This window comes from Salvia hispanica, chromosome 1 (assembly GCF_029641045.1).
Source record: "Salvia hispanica isolate PSC_SH4W2 chromosome 1, Shi_PSC_v1, whole genome shotgun sequence".
NCBI lineage: Eukaryota > Viridiplantae > Streptophyta > Magnoliopsida > Lamiales > Lamiaceae > Salvia > Salvia hispanica.
In genome coordinates, this window is record NC_142692.1 from 11,181,806 (window position 1) to 11,196,425 (window position 14,620).

General features: G+C 38.5%; 1 protein-coding gene and 1 pseudogene across 1 annotated transcript; both read right to left on the bottom strand.

Moving 5' to 3' along the window:
* Window positions 1-1,839: 1,839 nt before the first annotated feature.
* On the bottom strand, window positions 1,840-3,504 carry LOC148933235 (uncharacterized; annotated as a pseudogene).
* A 1,213-nt stretch (window positions 3,505-4,717) lies between these two features.
* LOC125222872 (protein RADIALIS-like 4) lies at window positions 4,718-5,351 on the bottom strand. Its single transcript, XM_048125720.2, has 2 exons — window positions 5,043-5,351; window positions 4,718-4,925 (listed from the first exon to the last, which is right to left on the bottom strand). The coding sequence occupies exons 1-2, from the start codon at window positions 5,274-5,276 to the stop codon at window positions 4,902-4,904; spliced, it is 258 nt and encodes an 85-aa protein (XP_047981677.1). The 5' UTR covers window positions 5,277-5,351; the 3' UTR covers window positions 4,718-4,901.
* Window positions 5,352-14,620: the final 9,269 nt, after the last annotated feature.

Here is a 14,620-nt window from a genome sequence, read left to right on the forward strand (position 1 = left end):
CCATCGAAGCCGCGGTCCATACAGAGTCGGGAATAGGGAGAGGTTGCAGCAGTCCCGAGGGTTTGTCAGTGGTGTACTTCGTTGCCTGACACACGGCGCATGCTGCTACAAAACGCCGAACATCACTCCGCATTCCCAGCCAATAAAAACTGGTCGCCACACGATCAAATGTGCGCTTCTCGCCAGGGTGACCAGCCATATTAGAACTATGAACCTCCTCCAATATATCCATTAGTGCCGAGGAATCCCTGCTCAAATAAACTCGACGCTTGAAAAACAACACCCCCCAGCGGCTGATATGTGCGCTGGAGCCGAACCATCCGCTACGGCTTTGTGGAGCTCAATCAAATCGGGCAGGTCGTTGTTCTCCGCTTGGATGCGTCCCATAATGGACGGCGATGGTCTGGTATAGAGTGTTAGTACCGTCGCCACATTCATCAGCTCCTCCGTCTCTCTGCGAGATAAAGCATCAGCCACTTTATTTGAAGCACCAGATTTGTATTCTATCCGAAACTTGAAACCCATTAGCTTCCGGATGTAAAATTGTTGATCCGGTGTCTGAACAATTTGCGAAAGTAAATCCTTGAGACTCCTTTGATCGCTCCGGATAATAAATTCTCGGCCCAAGAGGTATTGCCTCCATTTCTGGTCGGCCTCAACAATCGCGTATAACTCCTTATGGTAGGTGGAAGCGACCCTTCGTTTCGGACCCAATTTCTTACTAAAAAATGCCAGCGGGTGACCTTGTTGTAGCAAAACCGCTCCGATGCCATAATCCGACGCATTTGTCTCAATAATGAATGGCAAATCGAAATCAGGGAGGTGGAGGACGGGTGCCTCTGTCATGGCTTTCTTCAAAGCCGTGAAACTGGCCTCTGCAGCTGGACTCCATTGGAAAGAATCCTTCCTCAATAAATCTGTGAGTGGCCCAGCGATCAAAGAATAATCCTTGACGAAACGGCGGTAATACCCCGTTAAACCCAGAAAACCTCGCAGCTGCTTCACCGTAGAGGGAGTAGGCCACGCCGTCATCGCGGCAATTTTTGAGGGATCAGCGCGCAGCTCCCCATCGGCAATGATATGCCCCAAATAATCAATAGTTGAGACCCCAAAAGAGCACTTGGAAGGTTTAACATAGAAGCAGTTAATGTGCAGAATATGGAGCACTTGTTCCAAATGGCTTGCATGATCGGACATCGAAGCGCTGTAGATGAGAATATCGTCAAAGAAAACAATCACAAAATTACGTAGGAAGGGACGGAAAATACTGTTCATTGCCGCTTGGAAGGTGGAAGGCGCGTTCGTCAGTCCGAATGGCATTACCAAAAACTCAAAATGGCCGTCGTGAGTTCGGAAAGCGGTCTTATGTATATCCGCGACATCCATGCGGATTTGGTGGTAACCCGATCGCAAATCCAGTTTCGAAAAGACCCGAGCCTTGCTCAGCTCGTCAAACAGCTCATCCGCAGTCGGGATAGAGAAGTGATCAGGCGTCGTCGCAGCGTTCAAGGCTCTGTAATCAACACAAAAGCGAAAAGTGCCATCCTTTTTGCGCACTAGCAACACCGGCGAGGAGAACGGACTCGTGCTCGTTTGAATAACCCCCTGAGCTAACATTTCCTTGACTTGTCTTTCAATTTCCGCCTTCTGAAAATAAAGATACCGGTATGGCTTGACATTGATGGGCCGAGTACCCTCAGGCAAGTGAATCTTGTGGTCCCATTTCCTTGGTGGTGGAAGGGACGTAGGCAGCGAGAACACAGAGTCAAAAGACTCGATAACGGCGGTGATTAGAGCATCAGTGGCTGGTTGTTCCATCGGGGCCGCGGGGGGCAAATTTTACTCTGCTGTAGTCACTAATTCAAACACCTCACAGTCTGGCTCCTGACCAATAAGAGAGAAGAGGTTATTATAGGATATCTGCCGTGGCTGGGCGCCCTCTCCGGTCAAGCACACCCGACTGTCTGCCCAGTCAAACTTCATAGTTAGATCACGGTAGTTTTTGGTAACATCTCCAAGATCTTGAAGCCATTGGACCCCTAGTATCACATCAGGGCCCTCGACCTATAAAAGAAAAAGATCAATGTAGAAGGTATGACCCTGCAGAATAATAGGAGTTTGCAGGCACACATAATCGCAACGCAGGGAAGCACCGTTGCCAACAAAGACACGAAAAGGTGTGACAGATTGAATTGAGAGACTTAGCTGTTCAGCGATGGTGGGCTTGATGAAGTTGTGTGTACTGCCACCATCGATCAGTACGGATAGTTCAGATCCATTCACAAGGCCCCTCAGACGAATAGATCGTGGTTTGATCCTTGGACCAATAACATGGACGCTAGAAACGTCGCCCGTGATCACCATTGTCTCCCCGTCCAATTCCTCAATTGGGTTATCGCCGTCAAAAAAATCATCCTCGTCGTCAGCACCGATGAGGGCATAGAACTTAGTTGCACATACATGTTCGCGTGTGTACTTCTCGGGGCAGTACCAGCACAAGTTTCTACGAGTCCTTTCGTCGCGTTCCGCCTTCGAAATCCACACGACTGGTAAGTTCTCTCGGGGTTGTCCATTCGGAAGGGGTCGACCCTGCGTCGCCTGGGGTGTCATTGGCGGTGCAGTGGGTTGCTGCTGCTGTTGTCGCGGTCGGGCATCCCGGAGGGGCCAGCTCGGGCGATGCTGCGGTTTAGTCGAAGCAGAGGATAGCCTATGGCAGGCGGCTGTACGCTGAGCCATGGTAAAGGTCTCACCCAAGGAGGCTGGGCGACGCGTCAGTAACTCATGTTTCATCGGGTCCTGAAGCCCGGCGATAAACAATGAGATAAGAGTTTCCTCGCCTATCGCCGTCGTCTTCTGCATTACCTCTTCAAACTCCGTTTGGTATGCCTCCACAGTCGTAGATTGACGAAGTTCAGCCAAGCAACCCACATGGTCCACATAAAGGTCCGGGTCGAAGCGTTGTTTTACCGCGATCAAGAACTGTTCCCAAGTCTTGTGAGCGCAATTATCCTCCCAATAAGTCAACCAGCTAGAGGCCGGGTGGTCAAAAAGGTAGGACGTCAAGTAAATCTGATACTGGAGTGGTGTAAAGTAATGGTTGTAGTAGCGTTGGATCTTGCGGATCCACTCCGTCACGTTCTCACCATTGAAACGCGGTGCTTCGGGCTTGACTTTGGGCAGCGTCTCAGCCTCGACGCCCGCTGGAGAAACCACGATGGATGGAGGGAGTTTCCACCGTGGGGGTCCCGGTCCGGTATCAGTCTTCGTCGTGGACCCCTGTTTCAGACTCGCATTGATCAAGAGGGCCATGCTCTCCTCAAGCTTTCGATTAGTGGCCTCCTGACGTCGCGAAAAAGCCTCCAAATCAAACTGATTGGAGTTCAACTTCTTATCATAGCCTGCGTAACGGATTTTCAAGTCGAAGAACAGTTGGGTGAGTTCTTCGTTGGTGTAAACTGTTGGGGGGTTCTCGCCGGACGAAGTGTTGGCATCAATCGAAGACATGGTTGGATGGTAGAGAGGAAGAGAACTCAATGAACGCACCAGATGATAGGCGCTAAGTCCTATCGGCGATGGAGCACCTGTTTTGGAACGTGAAGAATTGGCAGAAAAAAAAGGGACGGTGGAAATATGAATTGCAAGGAGTAGGGTTTCGAGGAAAAGAATTTTATTTCTTATTTCTCGATGACTCGATCTATGGGAATTCTATAGTATTTATAGAATTCCCCCTACTTGATTCGGACGTACGACTCGGGAAAGAATCAAGAAGAAAACCCGAGAAGATTGACTCAAATCTATTCTAAACATAAGTTTGGTAATTATGGAAATAAAAACAAAATAAAGATAATTCTTCAAGATATGCTTCCAGCTCTAATAAGTGACGAAATCTCCATACTTCGCGGGCCTGGGCGCCCGACGCTTTGGTCGATCATTCCTTCCCTGAGCTCTGTTTCTTTCTCTGCTTCTTCGTCCATCACTCTCCTCGTTGCTCAGTTCGTCTGCGTGTTTTGCACTTGTGCTATCTTGTGTTATGGTCGAGTCTCTATCATAGTATCATCCCAATATAGTTATATTAGATATTTAATGACAGACGGAGGAATTAAATACTTTTTGAATGAGCAAGAATACGGGCCGAGACCAATGATGAGTGGTGCACGGTTAAAAGTAGCAGCCCAATCGTTAATAGATACAGGGCTTAGGATAAAATGGACGTGGGCTTTGGTTCGTGATAGGGGGAATAATTCATGTATTTAAAGCTCTTGTTATCCTTCAAATAATCGTCGTATTTATCATTCTTGTGTTTCTTGAAAAAATAAATTTAAAATTTAAAACAGGAAAATGAAATTTTGGGTAATTTATTTTACTCTCTACACTGCCAATGCATATACAATGTTGGAGGAGGAAAAAGAAGGAAGAAATTTATTGTACTAATAAATTTATATATAGATGGTTTGAATTGTAGTGTTTCTTGTTAGGAGGAGAAAACCCAGTAACATGTTTGTTTCTTGTTAGGAGGAGTATTATTTTTATCTATTTTAAGTACGAGCAGAAACATTTTTATATATTTACAGTGTCAGGCAACAACCAAATATACACTACCTGGGACTAAAGATTCGAATCTCCTAATTAAAAGTACAACTAAATATATAGGTTTCCATTTGTTCTTGCGACGCCCACTAGTGGTAATTTGCAATTTAAGATCTAGCTACGACTTCAATTTTGTAATTTGAATAATATATTATATTAATACATAAATAAGTTGAAAGTACATGCAAGTTGGCCAATACCAAATCATCAAGGCTTACATAATTCCAATTTCCCACATTAACATGCCTATATATATATATATGATCCACCTTTAATTAATTGTTTCACTACTACATCGAAACACCGCCACTCCATCAACCCACTTTCGGCTTCTCATCCTGCATAAATAATTAAATTTCCTAAATATCCACCATATATATATGTGAAAAATGATGTAATTTGTGTGTCTTGAAAAAGAATAAAAAATTGAAATAGTATAAGAAGAATGTGGGTACCTCGTCGGAGCTGGAGCCATTCCAGTGTGTGGGAAGGGGCACTCTGCCGCTCTCAATATGTTTCACATCTTCGAGGAGGATCTGATAGTGGGCCTTCACCTCCTCCGGTGTGCGCGTGCCCACCGCCCTCGCCACCTTGACCCACCGGTCCGGGCTGTTCTCCCCGAACTCCGCCAACGCCTTCTCAAAATCCTTATTCTCCTTAGCACTCCACTTCATGGAGCTTGATGCCATTTCTATCTACCTACCCTACTTACAATTTTGTAACACTAGTTCTACCTCAAACTCAACACTTTTTTAATATGGACTATACAACACCGCAGGTGGAAATGCTGCTCTTTTATAGGCTCTCTCTGGTGGGGTGGGTTTGGGTTACAAAGCATGTATACTATTTAGGACTGACAACATCTTATAATATGGTCCACACTTGATACTTGATATCATCACCTCTCACATCTCATTTTATCTTAATTCCTCTCATTTCAGCATATGATTTAATAATGACTTAATCATATTTTGCCCCTCCAACTTTCAACCTTTTTTTTCAAAATTATCATTGACTTTACAAACTCTCCACCCCAAAAGGTTATATTTACAGAAACCGGCGGTAAATTGAGGTGTCCACTCGTTCAATTCTTAGATGAATTATATTTTAACTAAGTTAGATGAGGACAACAATTCTAATTCCTAAAATTCAGGTGAAGTGACATTTTTTTCAAAGTCAATCGTTTTTAAATAGAAATATGAGTTGAGGACATTTTTTTGAAAAAAAAATGCTGAATGTTGAGTATAGGATTAACTCTTTATTACTAATGAATTTGGTTATTTGACAACCTTTTTGGTAGGTTTGTTGTCATAGTCAAGTATCATCAGCTGAATCTTCGTTTTATTTAATTGGATTCTTAAATTAAACAATTGTGTGTTGTTGTTTAGTTATATTTTGAGGTGTTGGGAACTTACTTCTTTGGTGTATATTTAAGTCGTCTAATCAGCTGTTTTCCACATGGGTTGGTATTTTGGGATTCGACATTTCCATTTCCATTGGCTTACTTTTCCGTCGAAAGCAAGCATCTCTGCTTAAAATCAACTAAACTAAACATCTATTAGAGAAAAAAAAAGTTCAAAATATCGAGGTTAGTAGCATCTAGCTTAATTTAATCATACTTTAAATACAGTATTATTTAACTGATTGACATATATAGGTTGGAGAAGCTGGATCCTCTGTTACATATTTGAATTTTGGAAATTGGCGGAAAATAGTTTAAACTCCCATTATTATTGAAGATTCGTGGAGGAGTTAGTAATAAGTACTAGTAGTCTTAATCAATAAGGATGGTTACTATTTAAATTACTATTTTACATTGATTTCTAATCAATCCTAATTGAATCACTATTTAAAATCAAGATTAATATGATCAATCAAATGATATAACAACAAAGCGATGTTGTCTTGGACAAAAAAACGTCGTTTTATTTTGAATTTTAACTAAAATGACTTTAATTTATCTAAATTGATATGGTTTTACTGCCACATATCATATTTACTTTTGTTACAACAATTTTGATTATTTCCATCATGGACAATCGGAAAAAATTTTAAAGTTACTAAAAATTTTATACAGAGTATTTGAAATTTCAAAAATAGTACTCCATATAACAAAAAGTGGATAATTTAAATTGCAACTATTCCTAAAAAATATGATCCTCTTTTTGGTGTATATAATAGTGTAGTCGATAACAATCATAGATGTCCAGCTAAAAATAGTACAATAATTTTTTGCACCAAAAGAATTTGTACATACATTTTCTACATTCTACTCATTGTAATAAAAGGTTATTTGGCATGTGTAAACTACAAGACATTTTGTTTGATATGCTTCCATTTTACAAGATCTTGGGGTGTTCAGACTCTTCCCGTTTCATCAAGATTTTTTTACCTGCAAAAGATTTCCACTCTGTTTTACCATTTCCATCTAGTACACTTATCTTCAATCCAAATTAATGCTAAATATTTATTCATGTGATTGATTATTTTATTTGGGCTAATACTATGAAATTTAAAGTAGAGGATCTTATTCACGATCAAGCTTAATTACAAGACTGCAAACGTGCTTTGCTCAAAATTAAAGAGGTCAAAATTTTTGCAGCACTAAGTTGTTAGTTTATAGTAGTAGTTATTACTTATTAATTTTTACATGCATAGTGAAACCATTGAAATATGTACTTTAATCTTTATACCGAGTATGATGCTGGAGGGGGTACTAAATATTCTTGCTGACATAGCCATATCATGATAAATCTTAGGGACATATGTACTATAAATCTTTGTGTTGCTTATAAGGAAAATAATTTGATCTTCACATATTACATTTGTCTAGTTGCTCTGATTCATGCTTCTTTAAATTGATTCTTGGCATGGAATCCTGAAAAGGAGATTACATCCAAGATAAGGTCCATAGGCCATAGCCAGACCCTAGTGACACGGTGCAGAAGATAAGTCCTCCAATAATGAAGAAAAATAATTACTAGTATTTTTTTAGGTCCCATTTGCTAGCTATATTTCATTATTATTTATCATAATTCTACTTATTGTTTAATTTATAAAATAAATTAATTACTAAGTCTGTGTTATTTCTTCGGGCCGAAGAGGTCTACACTTTTTCCATATTTTGATATGGTAATTGAACCAACCAAGGTGAGTTTATTTATTTACATTAAAAGTTGAAATAGTTTAGTTTGATGAATAGTGATAAAAGATAAACTCTAATTATTGTACAAACTTTAAACTATGATCTGGATCCACTATAAAAAACAAAAACGCTAATTATTGACGGAATTAGTGACAACAGCGGAAATTTCAGGGATTATTGACGGATAAGCAACTGAAAAATGTCAGTCACTAATTCGTGACAGAATATTCTGTCAATAATCCGAATTTACCATGGCGACCGCCTTTGATTTCCGTCATTGTAACTTTAGTGACGGATTTGTCCGTCACTAATATTTTTTACCGACAAGCTTATTATTGACGGATCTGTCAGTACTTAAATCTATCACTAATTCTGTTAAGTGCCTAAATTTTCACAGTGTGTTGACATTTTTTGTTGCTGTTATTTTGTGGTCCACGTCATAGTTTAAAGTTGGTATAATACTAGGTAGTTTGATTACAATTATTCTCATTTAGTTGATTACCTTAATTACTTAGCGAAAGCGTTTACCCTAAAATCAACTACTCATCTTCTCTTTGCAAAGACATTTCTTCCTTAGCCTTTCTCTTACCCTAGATTGAATGACTATTAAAATCAAAATGATGTAGAAGATTAAATTAACTAACAAAATCAAAATGATTCACGATCTGTAAAATTCTGTTTAATTCAAATAAATTAAGATAATCAACAACTAATTCTCGGCATGAAGGGGGCTTCTGATTACTAGGTTTTTACTGGAGAACATAAGTCTATCTATGAAACAAGATTCAGTAAAGACAGTCTTAGTTAAAATCCATATTTTTAGAAAATTGGTCGTGTGAACATCACAATTCCATACATTTAAATTCTTCAAACTACCAATTGCACTTGCTTACATTTTCTGAAAGTTACATTGATTTGGTTAAAATTCAAATAAAAAGAATCAAAGAAAGCAAACCAAGATTTGGGTCAGCCATGGAACACATAGGTAGAAGATTGAGTCGGTTGTGCAAGAGATTTTCTCTTGAAATTTGGGGCGGCTGCTTTTTTAGCCTTAATAATTTAGTTTTAATTAATAATTTTTAACTGGGATGATATTATCCTCTCATAATTTAAACATAAATCTAATTAAATCTGTATGCCAAACAAAAAATTAATTATCTACATGATTAATCAAATATACAAAATAATGACTAATGGTAATTGATCCATCCAAAACTAAACAATTTAACATAATTTTTAACTATTTAAATAATTTAAGTTATAATAAGTATTCCATAAAATATTTTAGATTAAGTGCTCCAATGATAAATATTAATACAGATATTTGAAAATCTTGAAGTCCATGGAAAAATATGTCCAAATATTTAGGATACGGAAATGGGAATGATATTTGTTCATAGCAAGCCAAGATAAAATATACTACTACTATAGCATAATAGAGTTTATTCTACAACCAACTCTTGCACATATTATTAGTCGATCGGTTGGTGCAACTTAATGAATCCTTATTAATTAGGATTTCCACTTTCATGGATTTTTGGCATATATCGAATCAATACTCAAATAGTCAAATGTACCATATGATATAGTTGAAATTTTTAATTTTATTTATTACTCCACATAATACAAAATGAAAATATTAGGGTATAAAATGTTTTTCAATTGGCGTATACACAAAATAGCAGAGTAGTGGACCGATGTACTCTTAGCCCATTGGATTTGCTCATTTAAGCCCAAAAATATACAAATAAAGAAAAAATCCTAAGATATGGTATATCGAGAGAAATGTTATTCGTGGGTGCATTTCATATTTAATTCATGTGAGTATTATTTTTTTGTTTAATTCATTTGATTTAATTATAATACTTTAAAATAATCATTGATATAATTAATTTTGCAAATAACATAAAACTAAAGCTCGGTTTGTTCTATTATTTATTTTCTGAAGTTATAAAGAAAATAAACAGAACTAACTTTAATTTTTATGTAACTTGCATCAACAACTCACATAAAATATGTAATATTTTCTCTATTTCTAGATCAAAGTATATTTTTATAGCTGTTAGCCAGTTATACACTCAAATTCACCAAAAATTCGAATTTGTCCAAATAATCTCCCAATCACGTAATTCAAAATGAGATGTATTGCAAATCACACCCAATATTGAGCCGGACCACCAACCCAATAGTCAAATGGAGTACTATTTCCACTATTTAAGCTTACCACATTTTTACTCTATCTAGAATCAAATTTATAATAATAATAATAATAATAATAATAATAATAATAATAATAATAATAATAATAATAATAATAATAATAATGATGATGATGATGATGATGATGATGATACTATCTGTACAGTTTTACCCTTATAAGTTAGTACAACCTTTTAAAATTATAATGAAAATAATATCATTATCATCGTATCCCCAAAATCTAAGAAAAATTGTAGTTCAATATATGTATCTCTGCTTCCAATCCATATTTCCAACCCTTATTCGTTGTTTATACAGGTCCTAACAGTAACGTACTATTAAAAGAAATAGAACAATTATTCTTATACCCCCAAAAAATCAAATATAGAATTTCGGTTGGTGAGTCGTTATAAAGTCACATCATTTTCATCCATTGACATTTTGGTAGAGGCCTACTTAATAGTACTACTAAAACAGTTTATTATCCAACTAATGCACAAGTAAATTAATTTTGGTTGAAGACTAAGCTACAATATTGATTTAATATACTATTCCACTTAGTATTTCCCTTGAACGTTACATTCATAATAAAGAAAAATATGATACAGTACTAGATAACTAGAATATTCGTTTCAAGAATTTATACTCAACTATCAGATATTTACATAGCTTCAACTTATCATTAACTTTACTTTTAATGGCCAAGACTTTGTTAAATAGAGATTGTAAAAATTCCTTTTATCCGCTCTTTTTTGTTATTGCAAGTATTTTTTTTAGTTAAGGTTAATTTTCTTTTTGAGTAATTTGAACTAGAAGAAATGAATCGGAAGAATCCAGATCGAAGGTCAATAATTATCTATATCAACGGTTGTTAATTGTCATAACATGTGCAGTCAAACTTACGTTATCCTTCAAGTGATTATTAAATTATAGGAGTACTATAGTCTATAATCAATAAACTAGTTACTTTCGGGAGTTAGTTAATTATGATTAAGCAAATGAGTGGGTAATCATAGACCTGACATAGTAGTGGACTTCCATTTTCTCTGTAAACCTTTTTTAAAAACTAAAGGGTTTTCATATTATTCATGATTTGTTTAGCAGGCAGATGTTTTATTCAACACTATGTTATCTATGTATTCAGATTTGTGTAAAAAAAAGGAATTATGTATTTGATTGACTATATATATAGATCTATGACATACAAGTTGGAATTAGTTAATTTAGTGTAATGAACAAAATAATTGCTCTTTATAAATAGCTAATCGAGCCAAATATTGGACGACCTTTAAATTAGTGACATTAATTAAAATATATTTACATATAGATTATATATCTGATGGCATATGATGGGAACATGGACTAAGTAATAGTGCAATTTAAAGGGAATCTTCGAATACGATCATGTCTTATTTTTAAAACATTGCATGCGTTGCTTTGTTCCAAAGTCATATGATACTTTTATACGGTCGACAAGTCTTCATTTTGCAAAAAACTAATGAGACATTGTCATAATTTTATTCGACAAGTCTTCATTTAGTAAAAAACTAATAGATGATTTAAAGATTCACAGTCGAGATGATTTAAAAATTCACAGTCGAGTTTAAGATTAGAGCATCAGGCCATCCGCATCCCTATCTCTTATTCGTCTCTTAATCATCTTATATCTTCATTATTCATGGGTCTCACTATACTTTTCAGCTCATCTCTTAACTAAGAGACAACACTTGCATCCCTCCATCTCTTAACCATCTCATTCCTTAACTATTCATTCAATTTCATTTTTAATTTTTATTTCCAACAAATTCAATTAATAAAAGCACACTTCATTAAATAAAATAAAAATTACAATTTAAAGGCCTAAAAAATAAAAAAAATACTCCCTCCGTCCACGAAAATTCGTCCCGGTTTGACCGGGCAAGAGTTTTAAGAAATGTAATGGAAAGTGAGTTGAAAAAGTTAGTGGATTGTGGGTCCTACTTTTATATATTAGTTTTATAATAAAATGTGAGTAGGAATGAGTTAGTGGAATGTGGGGTCCACTACCAAAAATGGTAAAAGTGAAATGAGACAAATTTTGGGGGACGGACGGAAATGGAAAACTGGGACAAATTTTCGTGGACGGAGGGAGTACATAATTAAAATCCTAAAAAAAATTAAAAAATACATAATTAAAATCCTAAAAAAAATTAAAAATACAATAATTAAAATACTCTAAATTAAATTATAAAAACTACTCTGCCGGCGAGTCATCCCCCGAAGTTGGCGGTGCAGCCAAGTTAGATCGAGTCCGAATACCAAGTTGAGCTTTCAAATACGCAACTCCGTCCATATGGGCTTCAAATTGGGAGGACTCATTTTTTAAGTGTCAGCCATCACGGCGACCAAGTACATGGACATTAGGGTGTTCGAGCCCGTGCCCGTGCCCGTGTCAGAGCCCAAGCCCGAGCCCGCCTGGCTTGATACGCCGCGGCCCCTCCCCCTCCCTCTCGCCGCCTTCGCCGCCTTGGTCCCTTGCGGCAGACGCCGTGAACCGGAAGAAGACCCCCCTGCATCATCGGTTGGTGTGCCCTCTTGTGAGGTGTTGCCTTCGCCGCCATCACTAGACGAGTAGTGGCCACGCGCCGTGAGCTTCGTGTGTTTTGAGCCCGAGCCCGACTCGACACCTCCAGCCTACCTTTCAAGGTGGTGGACGTGCGACCAAACTTCGACATACTTGAAATCTTTACCGACGTCGTCTTTGAAGACCCGCAACGCCGCTCTCAGAATGTCGGCTCCACTGGCTCCGCTTTGGTAATTCGCCTCTTCTGCCATGTATATCGCGCAAAAAATTTTGACATCTTTGTCACATCGGTCCCAGTGACTGCAGAGCATCTTCACGTTGCGGGCAAAGGTCTTCTTCGGCTTTCGTGCTTTGTAAACTTCGGTGACTTTTTTTCCAAAAGCACAAGTGGGTTTGTTGATTCCCGACGACGGGATCGTACGAGACGTTGATCCAAGCGTTGTACAGCGCCAACGTCTCCTTTTCGCTGTATGGATGGCGACCGCCGCCCCACAACCTCGTGGTGGTCGCCCTCTTACTCCTCGGCATTGACGCCGATCCTGCCGGAGCCTCCACCTATTGGCCAGTCGGACAAAGTGCGTTCAGGCGGTAAAAAAATCTCCGGAATTTGGGATAATCCCGGCAATTGCCCGTACCTCTGGGGGGGAGGGACGATAGTATGCATCCACATCAAAATGTGGTGTTTGGTACGCCGGTGGAGTCGTCGAGGCTTGGGTGTCCGGCGACGAACCGAGAGTACCCAAAAAGTTGTACATGCTCGCCCAATCGTCGAACGAGTTCAAGTCGAACCCGCCGGAGCGCCACCTGCCGCTGAAGTTTCCATCGCCGGACATTTTTTCAACAATTGGAGAGAACCGAATAGATGAGTGTAGTGTTTGTGTGTAAAATGGAGAATGGAAGAGGAATTGAGTATTTATAGAATAATAAAAGAAAAAAAATAATTTAAAAAATCGGCGTCACGCCATCCGCCAGCGTGTGCCACGTGGCCCGCGCGCGTGGCTCGCCAGCTCGAGGCCGGTCTCTTCGGCACGCGTCTCGTCGAGACGAGACCAGCGTCGCAACGCTGTCTCGATGTTGTCTCGTTCCGTCGAGACGAGACCGAGACAACATCGAGCCGCGATGCGGATGCTCTCAGCAATTCGTCCATAACTCGCCCTATAGCAATTTATAGTCCATATCATCATTTCATAGTTCTACGTATTTGTTTGCAATGGGATAAACTATAACCCGCCCTATCTTTTAATAATACATAAAATTAAGACCACAATATGAAAACTTCATTTTATTAAAAAAGTCGAAAAAGTACAAACCGAAATACTGAAATACTAAAATTTCAACAACGGTTACGTGACTAAATTTCTTCAATCATGTTGGACATGAGGCGAGGATGGAGTTGATGGTCACGCATTGGATCTTTGCCGAGAGAAGCTCGTTGCAACCCATTAGTAAATCTCGAAAGTAGGGCGGGGACGCCAAACCAGAGCTAGGTCCAGCTTCCTCATCGTTCCAGTTGGTGACTCTTGCACCTTCATCACAACAAAACATGACATCGACGATAACAACCTTGTACCGAAACGCACCGAACCTTTTACTATTGCCTAACAACTTGGAGCACACCAAATGCCCGCTCCACATCCATCAAACCACTACTTAAGTATTTTATACCTAAGGAACCACTACTTAATATTTTATACCTAAGGACCATTCTTTTTTATCGTTTGCAATATACATTTGTTGTTTTCCTTCAATTACAAAACAACCATATTTTAGGGCTTTATGTGATGTAGTTCTATACTATTTCATTAGGCCAACAACATAGTTTCATTTTGTCATTTTTGGAATGTCCAAAAAAATAGTTTCATTTTCAAAAATAGAAGTATTTTTCCTATACTTTTCTTACGTACTTTTTTTTTCTCTTTATCTTTCTTACTTTCCCTATTTTTTCTCCTTCTCTCTTATTTATTTGTGCGCATTAAAAGAGAGTATAATATTATTTTCAGCTTAGAGCATCCACAATGGGGCAGACGATGCGGTGTACGAGGCATCGTCCGCCACTGTGGCGTCGTGGACGATGGCTTAACCATCGTCCGCGCCCTATCGATCGTCCGCGGACAAAGCGCGGACGA

Coding starts and splice junctions, on each gene's coding strand:
- LOC125222872 (XM_048125720.2), bottom strand. CDS start 5,276: ATGGCATCAAGCTCCATGAAGTGGAGTGCTAAGGAGAATAAGGATTTT. Junction 4,926..5,042: donor ATGGCTCCAGCTCCGACGAG/GTACCCACATTC, acceptor TTATTTATGCAG/GATGAGAAGCCGAAAGTGGG.